This window comes from Pieris napi, chromosome 11 (assembly GCF_905475465.1).
Source record: "Pieris napi chromosome 11, ilPieNapi1.2, whole genome shotgun sequence".
NCBI classification, from domain to species: Eukaryota; Metazoa; Arthropoda; class Insecta; order Lepidoptera; family Pieridae; genus Pieris; species Pieris napi.
Genome location: NC_062244.1, coordinates 6,963,998 through 6,988,861, shown reverse-complemented (window position 1 = coordinate 6,988,861; position 24,864 = coordinate 6,963,998). Strand labels below are relative to the sequence as shown.

Sequence of the window (24,864 nt, the reverse complement as noted above, 5' to 3'; positions counted from 1 at the left end):
AGCCTTAGATGAAAAGTCTCTTTTGTTTATGAAGGATTCTTGGCTACTACATTGACGGGAGGACTGTAACGCATTGCAGCACTCTTCGCAAGAAATTTTTATTTTAATTTTTTTTACGACAAACCCTGCTATATACTCTACGACATTTTTTATAGTTTTTGATAGTGTGTCTTCATTGTGAGGTATATATAAGTCATCAAAATCATTTTCTTTTTCGGTTTCTTGAGATAATGAAAACTCCTTTGTTATTTTATTATATGTCAAAGATGTATTAATTTGCTGGTCAGTAGTCAATTTTGAGTTCGATAGAATCGTTATATCTTCTTTACACGAAGACTGCACTTTACCACATTTTTTGTCATTAACCCGGTTAATTAAATTATGTATTAATTCATTACTGCATGCCATAGTAACATCACTGTAGTGATCTTTCAATCCCGGTCTTGAACGAATTTCATGTAGAACGTCTTTCAGGGTGACTATTTTTAGAGCCTGTCTTTTATTTTTTGCTGCTAATCTACGTATTTTTTTTTGTTTTTCTTGTAGCTTTTGTTTCAGTTTGTCGTTTTTGCTAATAAACTTTTTTGTTCTTGGTGTGAGCTGAACACTTTTTTCTGGAGCTTGTGATATCGAAGGTAGAGCTATGTCCCGATTGATATACGATGACGGGATTCTCTCTTTTATATGTCCCTGAAAATGTGAAGAAAAAAATACATCATTATTTAATAAAAAAATAAACTTCATAAAATTAGAATAAAAAGGTATTGGATGAAAATCTGGTATTTTTTACAATTATTTTAAAATGAACCAGGCGATCAACGCCAACAAACCGGCAACGCGTTTGGCGCAATAGGCCCTAAAATTTCACCAATTCTAGCGTATATCAATGTTTTTATAGGTGTTATTGATATTCGTAAAATAGCAATATGCTTACTGGTACAAATAAAGTTGGAATGGCTCCTTTAACTAAAACTGTATTTATTCGTCTTTTTCTTTTATATTCGTCCGGGAAATGTTTGCTCTAAATGGTAGAGTTCTTCTTTGGATTCCAACCAACGCGCCCAATTAATCTCAACCATTTTCCTCTTAGTATAGTATCTAGAGGGAATCTGTTGGACAAATAATACAAAATTGGGCAAAATGGTTCAGATACGAGACGGTAAACGTAAGTAAGCATTTATTTTCATAAGTAACATTCAAGATAAAATATCGATAATTCTATCGATTAATTTGAGTCAATCCCTAGCGTACATGTAAAATTAATTGATGAAATATTTATCCACTAAAATCATGTAAATTATCAACAAATGGACTTCCACATATACAAAATATGAAAGTAAACAAAAGCATTGGCATTATTTTATATTTTATATAGGATAAAAGACAAATTTTAACCAAAAATAAACGCGTCATGCCAGTGATGACGATTTGGGTATTTACCTGTGAAATGTGCAATTTTCAGGATTATTTCTATTATTAACACCACAATCACTCACAGAACATGTAACCATTGTTGAATACAATTAGATTTACTGAAAATAAACCACGATGTACGCAAAAAATCCAAAATACTAAGGGGTTGTTTCTCCGCGTGCCGACTTGTGATGACCTGTCATTCAAAACCAGTCACAGTTTCATTGGATTCGCTATCCTTTTCTATCTTGCCAAATTTCCGTAAGGGATTTTCTTCTCCCTCGCTCGCTTTGTTGGTCTATACGCCAGTATATACTAAGTCTATGCCATAAACCCATAGAGTGGAAGGGCCTAATGGTATTTAACCTCTTAGAAGCTTAGTGTGCTCAGCGTGACAGTACTTCACTTTGGGCTACGTTTGTTACTCGATAAAGTGCAAATCCGGAGTACTTTTCCCTTTGGCTATGGGTTTCCCAATACCAGTAGCCTTCCCAATACCCTTTTGACCGAATCTTACTCAGAGCAGCGTGAATTAACGACCTAGTTCTTTCTAACCGCCTTTTCAATGGATGAATCCATTGGTGTTGCATAGAGATGTAGACTCTCTCTCTCTCTACATCTTCTATCGCATATATCCTGGGGTGTGTTCTGAAGAACTCTTCGGATTAAATGTTAAATTCCACCCGTTCCACATTGGTGTCTGTCCCATGACAGAGCGAGATAGAACCAGCTCTTGTTCCAGGTATGTGTTAAACATTACAACTTAGGAGCCTTCAAGAGAATAGCGTACACCTTAAAGGCCGGTAACGCACTTCCATAAAAAAATTTCGCTGTCTCGCTACTGAAAGTCACTCATAAATAAAAAATCGAACATGACACTTGCAATGTGACGTAATCGCAGTAGTACGCAAAATATAAAAAAAGCGGTGAACCTTTACAACGCTGTAACTTTAGAAATCCTGGCCCAATTTTGATGAAACAAAAACTTAATAAAATTATCTTATTATTAGTAATATTTTAAATTAGCGACTCATTGTTTCGGGTAAACAAAATGTTTTCCTTTAATGAAAAAAAAAGCCATTAAAACACACATAGACGTCTATAAAAAACCTAATCAATATTAATAGACAAATGCCTGTAGTCCTCACTGTAAAGTCCGATCGCCATACCCACTAATGGTAGAGGGTAAACTTTGTTTTTTACTGAAACATAATGAATTCTATGTCATGTAAAGCAAATTAGCTTGCAGCTCCTTATTACGATATCTCCTCATACTTTGTATTGCTATTTGTGAACTGGCTGTTAATGTTAATTTAAAAACATTATTGACGTTCCCAAATGTAGGTACTAATGCTATGTGAATTATATTTAATTTAAATCAACTGAAGGTGTGATACGGCTTTAGTAAGATAAAATCATGTTTTGAAGAAAGAAGGAAAAAACCATTTATTTGATTACAGCACACATATGTATATAAAGAACAATACAAACACAATCACTTTATTAAACAAAAATGGCCTATACTCTTTACTCGGTCAACAAAACCGCGCCTTTACTTGTCCAACATATAGTATTATAGTAAAGTATACAGGGTGGCCAAAAAGTCGTGGATCAAACGCAAATAGGGGATAGATGAGGTCATCAGCGGCAAAAAATTGTTCTACGGGAGGTCTCTAAGGTACCCCTGCAGAGTTATGATTTATTTTGATTTTTATATGAAAATTGCCTTTTTTTTACTAATTCTTCTTAAAATTCGAAAATATCTACATCCTGTATCTTTCTAATAATATCCACTAGGTTGGGTCTGAGGAGTTCTTGCGTTAGACATACCATTTATAGTTGTTTATTGAGTGTAATCAAGATAATATTAAGTGATACGACATAACATTTTTTCAAATCATAAATTTTTCTTTACTTCGGACCCCACTGTGAAAAAAAATTACTGCACCGAAAAGTGACCCTATACTACAAGTTTTGGCGCATTTAATAGGGATTCTGAAAAGGTATTACACATGGCCATGAGTTGCTTTAATATCTTTCTAGGACGAAAAAACAACAACGATTCGAAATTTTACTGTTTTTCATTTAACTCCTGTGTCCGACACGGTCGTAAAGGCGTTTTATATGATGCTAACGACGAATTTGCTAACTACTTGAGCAACGAATATGTTATCGACGAAAAACTAAAGCACCCAACTGAATAGCTCTAGAGATATATAAATATGTTTGTAATTGTATGTAAACAAACAATATTGTGAAATCTACTATTATTAATTACGAAATATTTACTAATTCACAATATCGATCTTGCATTTATTGATGCATGGATCGTATTCCGTTTCCAAACCTTTTACCTTAATGGTTAAACTTAAACGTCGATAAAGCGTATTAGGTAAACTATTCATTGAGAATAATGTACCAAAGATTTTTCTATTATTGGCTATCTACAAATGTTAGATTTTACTTTTTATCATTTTTATTAGCATTCGTTCTATGTGAATACTGAGGGTACTCAGAAATTCCATCGAAGTGAATTCGATTGAGCCGCGAACTGTTTGTATGGGCACGCCAACTAACCAATAGAAGAATCGATAGGCTTCTATTTCTAGTCCAATTTATCATACGACTTTTGACCTTTTTTATATGTTGATTTTCTCTGGACTGTGATATATGTTAATACATGATCATCCATACTCAATCTGGCCTTATTGAAGATGAATGTAAAATCTGTATTATAGCGACTGTTTTATTTGCACTTGTTAAGTGTTAATACTGTCATGGTACTTAACCCTAATGTGGATGTAACACCGAAGGTAAAAATTTACGATTAGTTCCTATAAACTCGGTGATGAAGAGTATCCTTCAAGGGTTTCAGAGTGTTTACATTAAATAATGGTTTCATTAAAAATCTAAACATATACTCGTAAACCAGTTTATTTTGAACGATGAATGTATGTACTATATAATCTGTGGATAACGTTGCTAAATGCACAAAGGCTACTCAAATATAGCTATCTTTTCATTTCGCCTTTTATAAATAGAAAGCAATTTGCTAATAACGATTGGGGTTTGCGTCTGCTGAATTAACTCACATTTACAGGTCAATACAATAGTAGCCTAAAACTCGATCAATGAAATTGTAACGCAAATAGAAAATAAATTTATAAAAATATTTTAAACTTCATTCACAATTCTATTTTCACAAAAAAATCAAGAAATCTATTGCCGATTTCTTTCTTTTGAATTCAGCTTTCCATTTCGAAGTAAAATAGTTTTAGAATCTTGCTGTATTTACATAGTGTATACAACTTAAAAGTATAGTATAAAAGATTCTTTAGTACATTTTAACAATAAATCTACTTCATATTTTCACTTTCACAGACAGGACTCCAGATCATCGCTAAGCCCAAAAGTTCCCCGCAAATACTTCACTAATTGGAAACAAGCCTGCGATAAAACAAAAGATAAAACGAAAGAACTGCTGAAGCGTTGGAAGACGTTACCGGAAGGTGAAGCTGCACAGATGTCAGAGCCCGGTCGCAGCGAGGAAGAAAAGCACGGATGGAGCGTACACGTTTGGAGTAGGTATTTATATTTTTACACTACAGTATAAAGGTTTTTTTTGAAGTTATACTTCTTTAGGCGCGTTATGAAAAATTGATGAGAGTGAAATTTTACGATGCGCGCGCACCTGAGACACAAAGTTGTCAGTGTGATTATAGCGTGCGCGAGCGAGATGGGAATAAGACAATCTACAAGTAAAAAGAAATAGAATATGCGTGAAGTTAGCAGCTATGCCAAGAAGTTTGAATGACCATAATGACATTTACCTTTTAAACAAATAAAGGAGTTTTAATTATTTATGTATATATATACGGGCAGGAGGCTCACCTGATGTTAAGTGGTACCGTGGTTATACCGGCCATGGACACTCACACTGTCAGAAGGTTCGCATGTGGGTTGCCGGCCTTTCAAGAATTGGCACGCTCTTTTCTTGAAGGGCCCTAAGTCGAATTGGTTCGGAAATACTTCAGTGGGCAGCTGGTTCCACATAGTGGCGGTGCGCGGCAAAAACTGCCTTAGAAAACGCTAAGTAGTTTTATTAAACTAATATTATATTAACTACACAACAAAATAATGATCAAGTACCACGCGCACATGTAAGATGAGTAAGTGGGGATCAATTAATCGAGGCTGTATATGCCACGAATCATTTATACGGATGCCAATTTACATTAAAATAAGCCAGATTGTCTATGTGTCTTTTCCTATATAAAATATACGAAACACAATATGTTTGAAAATATCTGATATCGTGCGGCGATGCGAACCCATAGGGAATTTAATAGGGATTCGTAGCGTTGTAGAGGCTTCCCCGTACATCCGCTACGAATATCTATTTATCGTAATACATATTTACTGTTAATACCTATATTTACTAAATCAGTATTACACTGATTCAATTGAATTTATTCTTCTTCCTATATCAAATAAAGGTGGATAGTCACACTAATCAGCGCTTAAATTAAAACAGTATAATCGTACTCATATGCATTGTTTTTAATACTTTTGAATAAAAACTTACGTAATAAAAGTAGGTTTGTTCTATTTATTCTTGACACAGAAACTACAATCACGTTGGCTTAGCTTCCATGTTGATTACGAATTCATTTACAATAACTATGCAAAAGAAAGAACAAACCAAAAAGATACCCGATCAAATACGCATAACGAGAAGGTCGAATATAAAAGAGGAAGGGTTTTATAAATTCAAAAATATGATGGCAAGAAACCTATCTATACAAGAAAATCAAAAGAGACTCAAGCCTAGAAAGACGGCTAAAACTAAGATTTACAAACGCTAAAATTATTGTTTTTAGCAGTGTTTGAAGGTATAGTTTGACACATTTATAATGTAATTGTGAAATTAAAAAATATAACGATATAACTTCTTTGAATCAGCTACTTATGGTTGTTGCCAGTATTAAAATCTCTCGTCTTGTCAAATAATGTACAGGAAGTTTGTACTGTGAGTACTACTTCCTATTGCCATAGAAAATGACAAAAGAAGCCGAATTTGTAGTAACATTAAGTAAATATGTTACTAAACAGACAATAACTACAGTGATTGCCACAAAATTAGCAACTAAGCATTAATTATACGTTCTGAATTGCGCGGACATATTTCGAAATTAACAGTTGGTAATGCGTTGTTAATGGCCCTAAATTATTATAGGAAGAGCTTTGCTTTGCTCAAACCGGATGTGAATAGAGAAATATTTAAATCCAACTAACGTTTGATTCGTTTGTATTTCCATTCATGAAATATTAATCGAACTTCGTTTGATCGATCTCTTTTATTCGAAGCTATTTTCTCTACGTTGTGGATGTGATAGAAAGAAAATTACTGTATGACTACTATTGCTGTATTTAGAGTTGTGTTTTAAGTTCTTTTATAAAATGCCATAAGCAATTAATGAATATAAGTGTTTCTAAACCCTTTATTATGAAAGAAAAATGAAGGAAAGGCTTTCGAACAAAGCATGGGACTCACAAAAGTCTATCCATCATCTCTAAGTCACTGCCACAAATAACGAAGTTTGGGGTCTCGTCGGTATTCTACCAAGATTATTATTCTGTCGTGTTCTTCGAATAAAGGGTTATAATTTCTTTCGCCTGACACGTGATCTGCCTGATATAACACCTTAATAAATAAGTGAATTTAATTACTGTTCATATATTAAAAACAACGACTTTACTTAAATTTTATGATTTATCAACTAATTTATGATTTATCCCCGATCTTCATATATAATTAAATATAAATGATTACATAATATAACTGTTTATATAAAAGACTAAACATTAGGTAATTTTAATTATTTAGTATAAATGTACTACAGTAACATTTTTCGATATAAAGTTTAAAAGTAAAAAGTTTTAAGGTTATATAAGTTTCTTCAAGAAAAGAGGGTACCAATTCTAAAAAGGCAATGATGGCAACGATGAGCCTCCTGCCCATAAGCCTCCTGTTTTATAAAAAAAATTGGCTTTCTCTGTTTGGAATAACACTTTTTGTCGTTGATTTTTCGACCCATATATAGATTAAATACACATCAAACGCACTGGCACAAAAACTGACTTTATTGAAAACTGTCCGAATCGCCAGATTTATTACAACACACGGGAACACAAACCGAAAGTTATATTTGACATTTTAGCACGCGATTATATCTTCAGTATTTTCCTATTACATACAGTATTACTGCTGGAACTAAATGATTTTTAATGCAGAACCTAAACCAATAGTCTAATCTGAAGCCTTGACAATTGATACAGTACTTTCGCTGATTTCGTGGACAGGCTAAAGTATTTCGACTTTACCTCCTCTTAATGCAACACGAAAACATCTTAAAAGATTTTCCTTAAATTCCACTTATAAATAAGGGGGATTTTTATATAAAGTAATGGTAGTATTAAAACTCGCCATCTTTTTATTTATATACGCTAAATCCATGAGCTAAATAAAAGGCGACTGAAGCGGCAATTGATAATAAATGATTACGACAATTATCCAGAAACTTGAGTATAAATAAAATGTTACTTCTTAAACATACTCGTACCTTAGAAAATTTATATTATATTAATTTCGTACAGTATTAAATTTAAATAAAAGCGCACCAGAAATAAGATGATATTATTCTGTAATATTAAACCAAGTCAAAGGACTCAAGAAGAAGCCAGCGGTTTCTTTGAGACGAGGAAGAAAAGCTCTTCATTTTACTATGAAAATTTGAAATTTTAGTATTCACTGCAGTTTGCCAAGTGAAATACGTCACGGTGCAATGTTTATTTTTAAAGCTTTTTGAATTTACACTGTTATGTATTGCCAGTAGTCACGCCTATAAATAGTAGTCTTATAATTAAAAAAAAACTAAATAAAATAAAAAAGTCTTCAGTGATTTAGTCTTTGAGACGATGGTATATGTCGTCGGGACAACGTAGTAACGGGAAGCGATTTTTTTAAGGGACAGGTGTGATAGGTATACGCTGGATTTTTTGGCTTTATACTTAAAATAACTTAATACTAATGCAATACAAAGTAAAACCAAAATGTGAAAATCTATAGCCAAAACGTATTTGGTTATAGGTTTCTAAGCTATGAATCAGGCTATCCTTGTGAATTTAGACAGTGTGCAATTTAATATATAGTCTCACATGCAATAGTATTGAAGGTGCGCCCATGTGTTAAACGGCATTAGTACGAATTGTTTGAGTTATGATAACATTATTATTGTCTGCAAATGATTCACTTAAACTTTCATCATAAAATCAATTTTATAAAGAGCATAAATCATTCATAAAATTCCTTTAACCCGATTGATTTATTGCTCGAAACAATAAACGCATCATTCGATGGATTTAAATTTAAATATTTGTTCTGTAAATACAAATGAAAATAATTAATGGTAATTGACTCGTTATTACTGAACACCAATGTGTTAATTGTATATTATTAATAATAACTCAATAAATACATACATAATAAATCAGTCTATTGGAAGAATGTAATCGTGTCTTTCTGGAAATTTGTGTTTACACTGCGGTGAATAGAGATAGGTGAGTTAAAGCGGGACTATTCGACTTTTTTAGTTTTTATGAATAAATTCTTTTTATACCCCGTAGATAGAGTATAGAACTAGATGAGCTTCTAAAATAACAATAATAACTAAAGAGAGAAGGCATTAACGTGAAATACTTAAGTGCGAGCGAAACAGAGTATCAGTTTTTCTGTCTCTATTTGCGTATCGGGTTTTATTTGTTTACCACCGAGCCCTTGGTGGTGAACAAGTTTTCACCGCTTACTGATAAATCTGTGATAAATAGTCAATCCATATTTAAAGACTTTATCCTTATAAGAGGTGTATTTAAAGTGTCAGTCATGGTGAATTGTTGCATAATTGGCTGTAAAAGCTATAGTGAACGAAAAGAACCAAACATAACCTTTCATAGGTAAGTAGCTTATTTTGTCACGACATTCGAATGTGTATTTTGATCAATAATAAGCAATCTTCAATGAATTAAAACTGTACATACGACATATGTCGATCATTCGCTATCTCACACGCTGTACGCTGATGCCTGGTCTATACCATAGTCCGTCTACGTTATACCCATTGAATTGATATTACAACAGTTTTGTCAATTCGTATGCGTCAATTTCAATCTGACGAATTACTATCAGTATATCTCGATCTCCTGTTTAACATTCTACTTTTTTCCGTATAAATGTATTAGTGACTAGAAGTTCTATAGTTCAAGAGCAATGTTTTTTAAAACAATTGATACATCTTATCATTGGTGTTTTAATCAGTGAGAGCGTTGAACGTAGTGCACTCATAGGAAATTAGTGTTTACTGGCATTTCTCTAGTGGAAGCCTGCGAACGTGTATTCGTAAATCTAACTTCGTAAATATTAACTGAAGAATATACTAAATAATCTAGATTACCTCTTTCTTATATTTTTTTTTTAAAGAAAGAAGGAAAGAAAACTTTATTATGCACAATATACAAGGTATTTAGATAAAGTAAAGTGCACTGGCCCCCACACTAGGATTCCCTGTGTTGTGGGCAGCCAGTCTCTTCCTTTTGACATGAAAACAGTATTTTATAAGCTATATTAATTATTTCTACACATTTATATTAAAACTATTTTTGTACAATAAGAATATTTTTAGTATCAGAATACGACAGGTTAACAAGATATCGTTTGAGATGTTTAGTAAATGTATGGAATGTGATTTTTGAAATGTTAGTGTGATAATTTTGTTTTTAATGAAGTGGTTAAAGATGAAAGGGCCTCGGAAGGAGAAAAAGCGTTGGGCGAAGACAGTGCGAGTTTTGGGTTGCTTAAATATGAGTTTGCGTTTTGTTTGATGCGGTGCGGTGGGTATTTGTTTCCAAAAAAGTCTGCTATATATAAAATATTGCTAATAAATATAATTGAAAATAATCTAAATTGCTTAACAAACTTTCAGAGTGAATGTATCTATCTAATAATGTGTCAGTATTTAACAACAGAATGAACCTATCTGCCCATTCGTATAGTACGGGATTTCCATTAGTTAAATGCATCATAAGGAAATTGATCGTTTAATACATTCGCAATTTAATGGTTACTATTACTTAGATTCTGTAACGACGTGCGGGCTACTTTCATTACTCATACAAAAACTTAGACAATATCTGCGAGAATAAACATAATCAATGGTACTTACTTTAAATGAGGTGTGCCAAAACGTAGCGGTGATCTACAGTGCACTATTATAGTGATTAACTAATAGGATAAATACGGTAATCATATAATATATAAAATTTTCGTGTCGCGGTGTTTGTTGTTAAACTCCTCCGAAACGGCTTGACCGATTCTCATGAAATTTTGTGTGCATATTGGGTATGTCTGAGAATCGGACAACATCTATTTCTCATCCCCCTAAATGTTAAGGGTAGTCCACCCCTAAATTATTATTTTTTAAATTATTTTTTATGATATTACATTAAAAAATACATATAACCCCTAATTTTCACCCCTCTACGATCAACCCCTTTTTTTATTACAAATGATATACATGGCAAAACGACGTTTGCCAGGTCAGCTAGTAGACAATATAATTCTTTGAGCATAATTCTACTACGTGAATGTTAAACAAAATACGGATCGTGTCGCGTGTCTGTGATTGGACAAATATTGTTGACTAATCACAATCAATCGATACGTGACATAATATCTTTGATTGTAAATTGTCTCTGTTAAGTATCAACTGAAAATTTTACCGTTCAAACCGAGCAGATTAATAAAATAATATTCACGCTGTAATATAAGCTCATGTAATTAGTAAGTCGCAGTGAAATGGTGATAAGGAACACGATTATGTCGTTTAATCACGCCAGTGTAATGTGTTTGTTAGAGTATGCAAAGTGGTTAGAATTACTTACGTTCCAGCAAAGATTGGGCTTTCACGCATCTTATATAAGATCGGGAATTGTATGAAACAAGCGCGAAGACATTTCAAAATTTGCTTCTTGAAAAATGACGACGCGTTGTAATGTGCGTTAAAGCTTAGCTTTCCTAATAACACGGTGTCGTTAACTAACCGCCGTCATTTTACGGTTGTTAATAACGGCCGTCTTTAGTATTTATCATAATGCAAAAAAACATAATTTTCGCTCGCCCAAGTCACATTTCACTCATTGTATTAATTAAATATGGGCACCGCTACACGCGAAAAACGTTGAACTAATGTTTATCACCGCACCGACGGCCGCGACTTAACATTCTCTAGGAAACCTACTCCGATGTTATTTATATAGACAACGTATGGGTGATGTCACCCAACGCTACATTAGGGCCGTTAGATAACGGCACCGCTTTTCTAGGAAACCTAAGCTTAAAGCTTGTAGCGTCTATCGACTTAATGCTCTGTTTTTACTATTTTTTCTGTATTTTTACCCATCACCCATCATCTAAGTTAATTTTATCATTCTATCTCAACAGCTACTTGGGTAAATCGTTGTAGTGAAGACTTGGAATGCCTGGATTTAGAGGAAGAACAGCCTTTGGCCCAGCTTAGCACCGTACAAAATGAAAAGATGACACTTTTCTTCACCGAACTTCTGGACCATGACCGAGATGACGTCATCTGTGACCAAGATTTTGATAATTTTTTTGAGGTAACAACGCAATTAAGTTCGTCAAACAAAAATGTTTATTTCCTTTATTATATATAATTTTTAAATAAATTATAATTTCGAATGGAGTTCTGTAAAAAGCATTGTTAAAATTGAAATATCTATCAAAGTGGTAATTTTATTTTACATAAGGTTCATAACGCTTAACACTCCTTTGTTACATAAAATTTATTACATTTTCCAAAGGATGAATGTAATTATTTTAAAGAACGCACTCAGCTGATATTGTACATCGCCGATATTCAAAATAAGGAAAGTACTTTGAATGTATGATCTAAGGTAAATTCGCCAGAGGTTTATTTACAAAAGTATAGAAATAATTATAATAATATTACAAACTTACGTTTCTCTAATAAATATCTTCATATCTAAGACATCAGACTATAGTTACCATAGAGCTAATGCTTAGATAATCTAACTCATTGAATTACAATGACATTGGATCCGCTCCATTAACCTAAGTTATTAAGTCGTTTCAATTATTCCTATATGTCATATTTTTATACATTTGAAATAGTTCCACAGAACCATAGTTAACTTCACTTATTTCCCAAGGGAAATTATAGTTTATGACGCCTGAAAACGCCATAATCTAATATTTTAAGCTATCGAACTTAATAGTTTGTATGTTTTGTTCAAACCAACACTGATATTTTTATTACAAAAAAATAAAAAATTAAATTAAGACCAAATATGTTGTTTGGATTGAGTTAGATTAAGTCTTAACACCAATTATATAGGGACTACATTTTAAAAGCACAATTACATACAACTTTTTAAACTTCATGAAAGCTTAATTTACGCTGACGCCCGCTCGGCTTGGTAAAATAAAAATAACCATAACAATGACTTAACAAATGTAGGAATAAAAGTTTATATTGCTCGGTAAAGAAATAGGGACAATTAAACGAAATTTACAGAAGCTTGCCCATTTTGCGGACTGGTCGCCCAACTCGTCGGAGTTTCACATACTCTTGGAAGTGAAGAGAGAATTCATCGAACATTTTCTCGACCCGTTGCCCAACAAGTAAGTTGACTGGTCCATCTTTTGTTTGCGTTGTAACTTTTCATTGTTTTCAATTGTTAAGTATTTATTTATACAATTAGCTTAAGGATGTTCTTCAAAACATTAATTATTAAACATTTTTTTTACTGAATAATAAAAAAAATATAGAATATTACATTTGAAAGCCACTGTAGAAATGAAATGTATGTAATATAACTAATATGGACTATATTTGGTTTGGTTATATATTTCAGCATCTATTTCAAAGATCATTTCAGCAGGGTTTTTGTTGTTATCGCATTTGTACGTAGAATATAATTTATTCTCATTACATAAAACCTTTTTGCAAAAAAACTAAGATAGGAAGTACGTGATCGGACCGGAAATAGCACTTTCAGGTAAATTAGAGATAAAGGTTATACGTGACACCAAGTTTCCTTAACCTTAGAAATAGTTCGAGTATAAACTTACCTGATTGGAGGATATCAACAGTGAGGAAATTGACGTTCTGAATATAAAATAAAATACACTTTTACCGAAGTTAAATTTAAAAAACTGTTCCAATGATACATGTGTTCTTTGGCCGATATTATGTGTTATTCGACTTAATTATTTTCCTAATTGTAAAGTTAAACGCTTTTACCTCTATATAAAAATTAAATAATTGTTTGACGTAATATAGGTACATTTTCTTAACTCGAATTAAAGACAATATTAAATCTGTGCACATATTGGCCACGAACTATTTTATCTTCACAAATTATTTGTTGTGTCAAATCAGATCAAGATAAAAATACAATGACGACACTAAAATTACCCCTAAGATATTTTATTTAATGTATTTTGTTGGTCTTGGATAAATAAATAAAAAGGTAAAGTGGAGAAAAACACGACTTTCTACGTCTGATCATAATTTAAATCACGTATTTTCTAATGTAAACGTGCAATTTCTGGTTAGATTTGCAGAATTACCCTACTACAGACGCGTTTGTGGTCCCGAAGCTGGAGGTTTACCCGGACGGACGACACTTGAAGGCTGGCTGGCTAGATGGGCGCTTCTATTGAGTGAACCAAACAAGTTTGCAGATTTACCGTTGTATTTGCAGTACTTCTGCAAGATTTTGTTCCACATTATTGATAGGACAGGTACGTCATATAAAAGAAAATACCGTGAAAATTGCGGTGCCTATCGAATGAAAATTAATTGATATAGTTCTGCTAAATTACGTAACTATTACTAGTGCGTTATAATTAATTCATAGATATACCTCACGACGATATTACCAAAGGGAAATGTAAAATCGTCTTTATATCTGAGTAAAACACTCAATCAATTGATGTCATTGGAGAGGTGATGTAGGCCTCTTTTACTTCATAGCTGCAAGCACTGGAGCTGACCTGCCCCAGCTTAATATATTAAATGAGGCGATTTGGGAATGACTTGCCGTATCAAGGGTCATTCATGCCCGCGGAGTACCAACGAAGAACTGTAGATCGCAATATTTATTTTATTTTATTTAATAAATAATACATGATATAAGTACTGAAAAAGAAAACGGACATTAAAAATATACATAGAAAACGTTAAAAATAGCAAGCAAAAAATAAGCTTTTAATTTTATTAAGTCTACTGTTACCTATATATTAAATAAACAGAGAAAACACTGTGATTAAATAAACCAAGGTTCAATAAATCTACGTGATCTTGATAAAACTGCTTGATGAATAGGATTAATTTGACGTAAGTGTACCTGTCGGGAGCCTTACGAAATGAAATACGATAATTATGGTCCACAATCACAGTAATAACGGCTGTATACCATTGTAATAAAAGTCATTATTGTACAAACCATTTGAATATAAGAACCAAAAATTGTTGGGAAAATTGATGAACAATTAACAGCCTTCACTTTGACGAAGCAAAAATAAACGTTATAATTTTTTTACAAAATTAATTACGCAATCATTTTTATTACATTACGAAGTTCATTTATTTTTGCTACTTTTCGTGATTTATCTTTATTTTTATAATCATTTAACAAAGCTTTTAACTAACATCTTTATTATAACATCGTAAGGAAATTGTACATAGTATAACGAAAACATAACATCTAAATATTATATTGTATTTTTCCGTTCTGCTGTCATCTAATATATAAAATTCTCGTGTCGCGGTGTTTGTGGTTAAACTCCTCCGAAATGGCTTGACCGATCCTCATGGAGTTTTGTGTGCATATTGGGTATGTCTGGGAATCGGACAACATCTATTTTTTATCCCCCTAAATGTTAAGGGTAGTCCACCCCTAATTTTTTATTTTTATTTTTTTATGATACAACCCATAATTGTCACCCCTCTACGATCAACCCCAATTTTTTTATTATAAATGATATACTTGGCAAAACGACGTTTGCACGGTCAGCTAGTGTTTATATATTATATAATTTATTTTTGTTTCTGTGAAACTGTTTTAGGATACTTCCAATATTCTTTTTATTGACCTTTTTTTGTTTCTACTATAGAAATGTGTGTGTTTGTTTCTTAATGAATAAAATAAAACATAATTTAGGAACCTATACTTGACAGTATAGAGCTGAAAAGAAGCACGAAGGATAGCAAAAATATATAACAGTCGCATAGTGGGCTTGTAAATGCGGAAATAACGCCACAATAAATATACATTCTGTATTCGTCCCTAAAAACCTATTAAATGAAAAAGCGTTTTTTGATATCCATATCAAAAATGTTAGAATAGAGAAATAATTGAAATCTCCGTTTCCAGTGATATTTCAAGGGATTTCAGAGTTGGCAATTGAATTGAAATTTCAAGCCAAAATCCTACTTCGTACGTTCCTATTTCTTGCGACTCCTATTATATTATATTCGACGGCTGCTCACAAAATAAAATATAAAACACACGATGTACTGCCAAATGCAGGGCAGGCATATAAAATGCTATTCATTTTAAAACTCATTTTGCGTACTCGAAAACAAATAGTAGTGCATGATCATAATATGATGTTTAATTATATTAAATCGGTAAAATTCGTGAATTATGAAATTAAAACTAAAGGGATTCAAAAAAATCTTAAATTTTCGTGATGATATTATAAAATATCGCAATATATGTTAAGAGGTAAACTCTAAAAGTATTTAAACTAACCGTTTTTTTCAAACGAGCTTGAGTAAATTGTAATTTCTAAATTTTAGAATAAGTAATGGATAGAGGTATCTCAGTGAACTACAACTTAGAACTTCTATACACAACATTCCCTTATAACCAACTTAAAAAAATGAGGTTTTTAGTTTTACCTGTGTGTGTATTCTAAATTTCGTATGTGTGTGTATGTTAGTTCACATATTCAGTTTCTCGATTTATTTTTGACTTAAGTACTAGGTATATTCAAACTTAGGTAGCAGTGCAAGCTTCATCAAAATCGTATGCATTTCTGGATAGGAGGTGTGTAGTAAAGTCGGTTTAATATTTCTAAATTACTGTTATTGTATATCGTATTCATAGATAATCAACCAAAAAAAAAATAAAAAAAAAAAAAAAACACCATCCGTATCACCTCGACGTCCGTCGTTCCACAACAGAGCGTTTTCTAAGGCAGTTTTTGCCGCGCACCACCACTATGTGGAACCAGCTGCCCACAGAAGTATTTCCGAACCAATTCGACTTAGGGTCCTTCAAGAAAAGAGCGTACCAATTCTTGAAAAGCCGGCAACGCACTTGCGAGCCTTCTGGCATTGTGAGTGTCCATGGACGGCGGTATCACTTAACATCAGGTGAGCCTCCTGCCCGTTTGCCTCCTATTACATTAAAAAAAAAAACTATAAACATGAAATTTGACTTTGATTGCAAAGCATTAAATTTCGGTAGTTTAGGTCGTAATAAGACGGAAAAAAAATATATGGCATGAAAAACTTTGCTTTTGTGCTTAGAAGACTGATTGAACGAAATTTTTAAAAATCTCGGATTTTAATTTTTGATTGAAAATAAAACTATTGAAATAAAAACTTTAGAGGTGTCAAGGGACACCCGGATGGAACGAAATTCCTTTCGATTAATTTATATGTTAAACGACGACGAAAAAAAAAGCCAACATCACGAGGTGTTCCCAGGCGGTCACCCATCCAAGTACTGACCTCGCCCGACGTTGCTTAACTTCGGTGATCGGACGAGAACCGGTGTATTACAATAGCAAATAGCAAAAAAGTGTCGTGACAACTTTTCGTAAGAATTTTTTCCGTCTAGCCCCCTTTCACAACGCGCGATAAGGAACTTCGTTCCAAAAATGTTTATTATTTTTATTAAGTTTTACTATCAAATTAGCTTACAGAAAAGTGGAAAATAACTTAAAAGTGCACACTTTTACTTTTTCTTTTATGTTCATAGCTACTTTCTCTCAATAAACCCCAAATATAGTCGCCCATCATGTTTTCATTGTATTGGCCTTGATAGCGTTGTTCAAAATTCATGATGTCCTGATGGAAACGTTCTCCTTGCTCTTCGGAATAGGCTCCCATATTGTTTTAAAATTTATCCAAATGAGCATAAAAAAAAAAATATTGACCACATATAAAACAAAATGCATCAGCATCGTATTTGCACTTTCGTGACGACATTTTAAGTTATTCTGGGCTTGTAAATAACACCTGATGGTTGTTTATCACTCGGGTGCCATCTAGCGGCACAGTGTAAACGTTAATAATCCACTCTCACCGCGCGGTCTTTTTAAAAATATTAAAATCAATTAAAATTTATGAAAAAATTGAAAAATGAGTATTATTATTATAACTATCACAAAAGCAAACTTTATACCGAAAAAAGGTATTTTCTTTTCGTTTTTGTGCATAACTAACTGGAAAATAATAGTATAAACTTTAGGACAAAGAACGAAAATTTTTTTGTAGAGTCGTATAATATTTCCATAGGTGTTGGAGAAATAACAAAGGATGCCCTTGCATCATTTTACCGGTCAGTGATTGGTTTACCAGCGAAAAGAATAGAAGAAATCATAGATACTGCTTACGACCGGATGACGAGTGTGAGTAAAAATACTGGGTGGCGCAAAAGTACTGGCACTAAAGAAAATTTGTATATTTTTTTTTATGACATTTCCTGTCATTCTGTTGTTGAAAATTGTGTAGTGAACAAATGTAAAATACTTTTACGATTATTCCACGTTCTTGGGGAGTAAAACGGTCCATGTTTATTTTCAGTGTATTTTACATTTGGTACACAAAAAAATAAACAAATTTTCTTTAGTGCCAGTACTTTTGCGCCACCCAGTATATAAATTTTAATAATTTTAGTACGTATTACAAATGTTTCCTTCAATATTCTTCTATAATTGATCATAGACAGACATAAGACCTTTATCCGAAAGAAGAGGAAGCCTGTACTAAACAGGGTAAATAATTATAATAAATAATCTAGAGACGTTACCTTGTCTTGGCCTCAAATTGCATTGATCTGTTTCTATGATACGTTTTTATAGACAAGTAGGTGATCAGCTTTCTGTGTCTTGACGCATGTCTTCGATTTTTTGGTTTAAATTTCCTCAAACTGTTGCCGTCGTAGCAAGTGTTAATTACACAGAAAGAACAGTTGCGCTTTTAAACCACTAGGCCAACACTGCTCTTTGAATGCGGTTAAGAATGAGCGGGAACACATTGCCTAAGGGAGCGTTCAAGTATTACGTTACGCAATTTTTGGAGATTATTGCCCCCCCCCCCCCCCCACACCATGTAACGCGCCGTAATGTTTTTCTGTACCCAAGTACCTATAGTAAAACATTTCGTGACCACCTAGTGACTCTTTATACCTAAAAGCTACAAATTATGTGGTGTGAAGTACTGGAAAGTCGAAAATAATATTTACGATATCGCGTAATTCACTCCCCGCCCCGCGTAACGTTTTACAAAAGGACCCCCTCCCCCTAAAATTCCCTAAGTGAAAATGTTGCGGGTTGAAAAGTACCGAAATCTGATCATATTTCACAAGATAGTTGAATATCTTTTTTACGCCAGTCATTACTTTGCTCTCTAGTCTTTTGTCTATTACTTCTAGTCGAGTTAATAAGCGCAGGAAATTTTACCCATATCTAGTCCGTAGCCCAGATGTTGTTGAAAACTTTTATTATTTAACTAACTGATAAATGGTACTAATTTATTTCAGAATAGCTATCTAATCCTGGATTACGGCACCTTCGTACACTGTTACATAAATTGGCTCATGGGCAAGAATCCCAACGGTCCAGGACAGTGGGTGCTTGTCCCTTCAAAGGACTCCCTCCCACAACCGCCTTTTCCCGTAGACTATAGCGCATTAAACACAGAACCTGGCAAGTTAGAACCATATGCGCCAGATAAAAAAACTAATCGACACTCTGTTATCGTTTAAGTTGATGTGAAATTATGTGTTACGTCATAGCTCTTAAAAAGAAAATACAGTGTTACCAGGTTAGTTAACCGGGATTGAGTATAAGAATTATTTAAAAAGTATTTAAATTTATTCTTTTCAAATCGCCTGCGTATTGTTTGTTATTGTTGATATACATATATCTTTTAGGTGACCATCTTGAACAATTATATCCAGTAAATTTAATTGTAAAAAATTATGTATTTTCTTTTATAGTTGTGGTACTCGCATTACTAAATAGCATAACTTATATGGTAGTGGATGATAGTGAGTACATGCGACATGTCAAAAACCAAACTTCTACGCTTTTCCACATGTTCCACAAGCTTACCTACGTGATAGATATATCGATTTGATTTACTCAATAATTAGTTAACAATAAGCTGATAAACAAAAACTCTTAACGAATGTTACGATAACCAATTGCGATGTAATTTTTCCATAGCTAAATTAAAAAATTACAAATACAGATACCGGCAAACATCTTGAACAAATGATCTTGCCTGCGCAGTAGCGATTTTTAGGTATCACTGGGAGGGTGGGCGGCGGGAGAGTGACGTGTCGATCGCGTGATTGGTAAATCAGTTGACGTTTATGTGTACGATGCGAAAACTTTGTTTAATACTCAAGAAGTTTGCCGGTATCTGTACGTAGTACGAAAATTTGAATTTTCGTACTTGGTGATGTGATCGTAAACGGTTTTGTACAGTGGTAAGCTTGCCGATCATATGCTGTCTTATATGTACTGTGTTAGATGACAAATGTTTTTACAAAATTTTGGTATAACAAGTCTCTGTACACAATGAAAAAAAAAAGATTATATGAGTCATACTAATCTCGTGGAATTTTTATTTTATAAAGAAATATCTGTAATACACATAAGGGGTTTCATGCTTTATACACATGTACGATTAAGAATTTATAACACACTGACAAAGATTTCATGTAATTTGTACAAAAACAGTATGAAAAACTACAATCCCTTGGCTATTTATATTTGTTACTATCCTAAGTGAAGTTAATCAATTTTCTACGTTTCAGTAAGGTTCTGAAGAAAATTACACTTTGTTTATTTACTATACAGTCAAAGTTTAAATATCAATATCATTGATTGAATTAAAAAGTTTTAGGAGAAAGATAGCTCTCGTTTATTTAAACAGATATTTTTTACACTTACCCTATCTCTCTTGTACTCCCGATAAAGAAAAAACATCTAAAAATATATAGCTTAGAATAGACTCAAAAAATTTTGCTTTGTTTTTAAGTCTAGCAAAAGAACAGTCCATAGTATCAAAAACGCATATTATGTTGTCCACCGTCCATAGAAGTGGTGTATTTTTATGCTATAATTTACGCCTAAAGTACGCCTGATGTCTATGGTTTAAGTGGCTGTATTTGGCAATTTACCGGAACTATGTAATTTTTGCTTAAATATCAAAAAACTAGATTACTTGGTCGGCCTAGTTTGTTGGCTCCACAAAAACACGTCACTCAAACGACTTATCCTACTTTTAAATTCTGCTTAATTGAAATGAAACGCTTTAATCTTTTGGTAACTTGACCAATCTATACGCCTTTAGGTATTTAATAATTTAGATAAGTGTAAATAGAATAAATACGTGCACAACACGGTAAGCAAGAACTGCCTTAATGTAAGTCTCCTCACGTTACGTATAGCCTTATTTTGTACCTTAGGTATAGTTTATTCTATTGTAAAGTCACCGAATAAAGAATTTAATAGAATTGACTTTTTGTTATCAACCACCTTACATTTTAACAATTGAACCTAGTGAATGCTATGCCCGCAAGTGAGTGCCTTATCTAATCGAGCTAATCCGTCATAGAATACATAAAGAATAGTGTAAGAACTATAGAAATCACATAGTGTCTTACCTTTGGGATTTTTACGTGTGTAACATATTGAAGGGTAGTTTGATATTTACATTTTATATTTATGAATGGCGATATATATCTTCCACTTGAGATTCGTGAGTCTCAACCCCGAAGTTTTGAGTCTGCGGTGTTTGAGCCGGCTGTAATATAACGGGACCAATGGATTTTTTCTATATGAGAAGGCATTTGCTCATGCCTTGCTCGTCTTCTTACACTTAGAAGGAAATGCTAGTGAGAAAACCCGAAAATTAAAGGGGGTGTGTTACGGTACAAAAAGCTACTTGCGTTTGCGTAAAATGATCAAGAAAAAGAAAGCAACTTCAGAAATTTGAAGCAAAGGCGAGCTGTAGCGCCAAGACTTTATTTTTAAAAATATTTTCTTACAACTTACTTCGTTTTGTTATAGAAATAATTTGTTTTTTATTTTAAGATCAAAATAGAATATTAGACACTCATCACATATAGCAGGCAATATTTTAATTTTATCAAGTTATCTTTCATATCCTTACGATGAAAGCTCAAAATGGAGACAAATTCAAAATATATTGTATGATTAATGTCGCTACAAACAGTCCTTTCATAAAAGTAAAAAAAGTAGAGTCATTAATCAACTTAAATCAAGACAGATTTCAAAGGACAAATTGAACGACCTCAAAGAAGCTTTAAAGAAATGAGTTTATTGAATCAAATATTAGGGTTCCGTTGTTCCCTAATAATATAATATTTTCCTGAGCTACCTTCATCTGAACCAAAAGGCATTATTTTATTTTGAACACAGACTTTAGTCGTAAATTACATATAACGTTGTTTTTACTCCAGAAAAGAAGTAATATGTATTTCCGTTTGTCGTTAAGACTGCAATATGAACTGCAAATTGACAATTGCCTCAAATTATAAAATGTAAGTGTTATGTTCAACACACAAATATAAAGTTTACAATTTTCTTAATCAACAGTAATAATAATTTAATTTTTAATTATAATAATTAAAAATTAATATTAATAGAAAATTAAAACGTTTGGTCCCTGTGGCAGTGTACCTTTAATGCTGGCAGCATTTCCTCGCTGTATTGCGATTCTTATTTGTTAAGCATAGAAAGCACCAGCTCTGGGGTCACCGGTAATATCTAGTAGTAAATAGTATCTACCAAGCGCCATCTTAAATTTTTAATTAACACCTGTACACTTGAACCCCACGGTCCAAGAGTGTACTTCGAAGTGAACAAAATCGAAGTGGTAGGAAAGACTTATATATCTACGTAACACTGAAAATGTTTAGAAAATGGAAAACGGCTTAATGTAGAAAGTTGCAATACTTTTATTGTTTTTCGAAGTAATCTCCGTTCCTCCCTACACATCGTCGCATTCGATGGAACCACTGAGAAAAGCAGGGGCCCATTCTTCCTTAGGGATCTCTTCTATTTTTACATTTTCGTACGCTTTCACCGCATCTTCACGGCTCGTAAAGCGAATACCTCGAATTTTGTCTTTGGTTCTTGGCAATAAATTAAAGTCGCAGGGCGCCAGGTCAGGACTGTATATAGTCAAATATTCAACAGTCCGTTTTGTGGAGTGCGCTGAAGCATTGTCAGTAAATTTACAGTAAGTTTCACAGTAAATTTTTCAATGGTTGTAGTTCTGGTTGATTTTTATGGATCTTATAAGGATGTAATCTTAAGTCTAAGGCCAAAACCTTTCCTTTTTATAATGTTAGAGCAGAATATATTACCACTAATAATTATTTAAAAAAAGAAATGTGTTTACAAATATTTTATTTATTAATTATCTCCACCATAGACTTCACTATTCTTTCATCAGTCACATATACACTGCTGTAACCCATACAAAGATCTCTTTTAACTTCAACAATATTTTTCTTAACTTTACAAGAGCTATGTACTATTTTGCACCCTATCTCAATAAATTTTGTAACATTATCTAAATTCACACCAGATCCCGGCATAATTTCTATTTTAGTGCCAAATTTTTTATTCAATTCCTCGATCAGTTTAACTGCATCATTATCAATTGCCGTAATTCTTTGGCCACTAGTCAGAACTCTATCAAAACCCAGTTGTATTATTTTTTCCATTGCATCAAAAGGATTGTTACATAAATCAAAAGCTCTATGAAATGTTACAGGGATTGGTGAAGCTTCTAATATAATAAGAGAACAATTTTGTATGTCTAATTCTTGCTTGTCTGTTAGTGCACCGAAGACAAATCTATTTATTTGCATTTTCTTAAAATATCTAATATCTGCAAGCATTGTCTGCATCTCCATTTGATTATAACAAAAGTCAGAACCACCTCGACAACGTATCATGATGTTTAATTTTGTTACCTGAAATAAATAAAAGTTTTATTTTCAGGGAACCCAGTTTAAGTCAATAAATCAATAAATTACTTACTGCTTTTGATTACAAGTAGTGAATAATTCAATTCAAATAATGAAAACTTCAGGTCTTTTGAATTATACCTATACTTATTTACTATATTTAGAAATTGTGAACTTCTTTACCACTGAAAGCGAACCAACTAATATGTATAATATTGATAGTGGTTATATTGTTAACAACGTACATGCTGATTTGTTGTTTGATGGCCATCTTCAGAATTACTACATATTCCATTAAGTTTGAACACCTCAATAACTTCATTTAAAAGACCTGGTGAGGGAGTGAGCCCACCTTCCGTCAAAGAACTGCATATTTCTAATTCATCAGCCCCTCCACCTATTGCATTTATTGCAGACTCTAAGCTGTCAATACAAACTTCTAATTTTCCTAGAAAAATGTAACTCATATAATTATATTATATAATTGACACTAACTGTGCCGGAATGTTGAATATCATAGCTAGCTAGCAAAATAGAAAATAATGTAATATGGAAGGTGTAAAGTTATATGAATAAGCGAAAATCCATGTCACCCCAGCAGCCAACTTTTAACAAAGTGAGTTTTTTGTTTAATATAATCTGATAATAATTATAATCTCAGTCTTATTGATTGACAGTCTTATTATATTCCCCACTCTTGATTTTATAGAGAAAGATTACTTAATTTTAAGGAAAGAATATCTGTTCAGTATATACTTACTTTTAGAACGATTTGAAACGCAAACACTGTCTTTTAAAGACATAATATTAGTCTTCCTAAATACTACCTAGACTAAAAGTTCCTTCAACTTCCTTCTTAAAAAATATTAAATATTATTATTTACTAACTTACGTCTTACAGATCCCACTATAATTCCACAGAGAATATAATGTATTATTGTATTACGTGTTAACAGTTGATTAGTTAAATTCATAGTATAAAACAAGGGTGAACTCTCTTCTCCATCTATTTTGTAGCTATGGTACAAATAAACATTGACC

At 32.8% G+C, this 24,864-nt stretch overlaps 2 protein-coding genes and 1 long non-coding RNA gene across 5 annotated transcripts in view; 1 reads left to right on the top strand and 2 right to left on the bottom strand.

The window, feature by feature from the left end:
* Positions 1-20,124, top strand: part of LOC125053948 — a 74,259-nt gene extending 54,135 nt beyond the window's left edge. For both annotated transcript variants that reach the window (XM_047655583.1, XM_047655584.1), the window contains exons 3-8: positions 4,795-4,994; positions 11,969-12,144; positions 13,083-13,189; positions 14,127-14,314; positions 18,105-18,217; positions 19,351-20,124. In XM_047655583.1, coding sequence (XP_047511539.1) covers positions 4,795-4,994; positions 11,969-12,144; positions 13,083-13,189; positions 14,127-14,314; positions 18,105-18,217; positions 19,351-19,575 — 1,009 coding nt within the window. In that variant the 3' untranslated portion in view covers positions 19,576-20,124. The remainder of the gene's footprint in view (positions 1-4,794; positions 4,995-11,968; positions 12,145-13,082; positions 13,190-14,126; positions 14,315-18,104; positions 18,218-19,350) is intronic.
* On the bottom strand, positions 616-1,021 carry LOC125053949. Its single transcript, XR_007117642.1, has 2 exons — positions 935-1,021; positions 616-690 (listed from the first exon to the last, which is right to left on the bottom strand). It is a non-coding gene; the product is annotated as an uncharacterized LOC125053949 (long non-coding RNA).
* A 3,116-nt stretch (positions 20,125-23,240) lies between the features above and the next one.
* LOC125054066 (PF03932 family protein CutC) lies at positions 23,241-24,835 on the bottom strand. Of its 2 annotated transcripts, none has more exons than XM_047655741.1 (3): positions 24,716-24,835; positions 24,069-24,271; positions 23,241-23,829 (listed from the first exon to the last, which is right to left on the bottom strand). In XM_047655741.1, the coding sequence occupies exons 1-3, from the start codon at positions 24,795-24,797 to the stop codon at positions 23,257-23,259; spliced, it is 858 nt and encodes a 285-aa protein (XP_047511697.1). In that variant the 5' UTR covers positions 24,798-24,835; the 3' UTR covers positions 23,241-23,256. The 2 variants fall into 2 exon arrangements, with proteins under 2 accessions (XP_047511697.1, XP_047511698.1); XM_047655742.1 differs by lacking the exon at positions 24,716-24,835 and adding an exon at positions 24,584-24,709.
* Between the last annotated feature and the right edge of the window lie 29 nt (positions 24,836-24,864).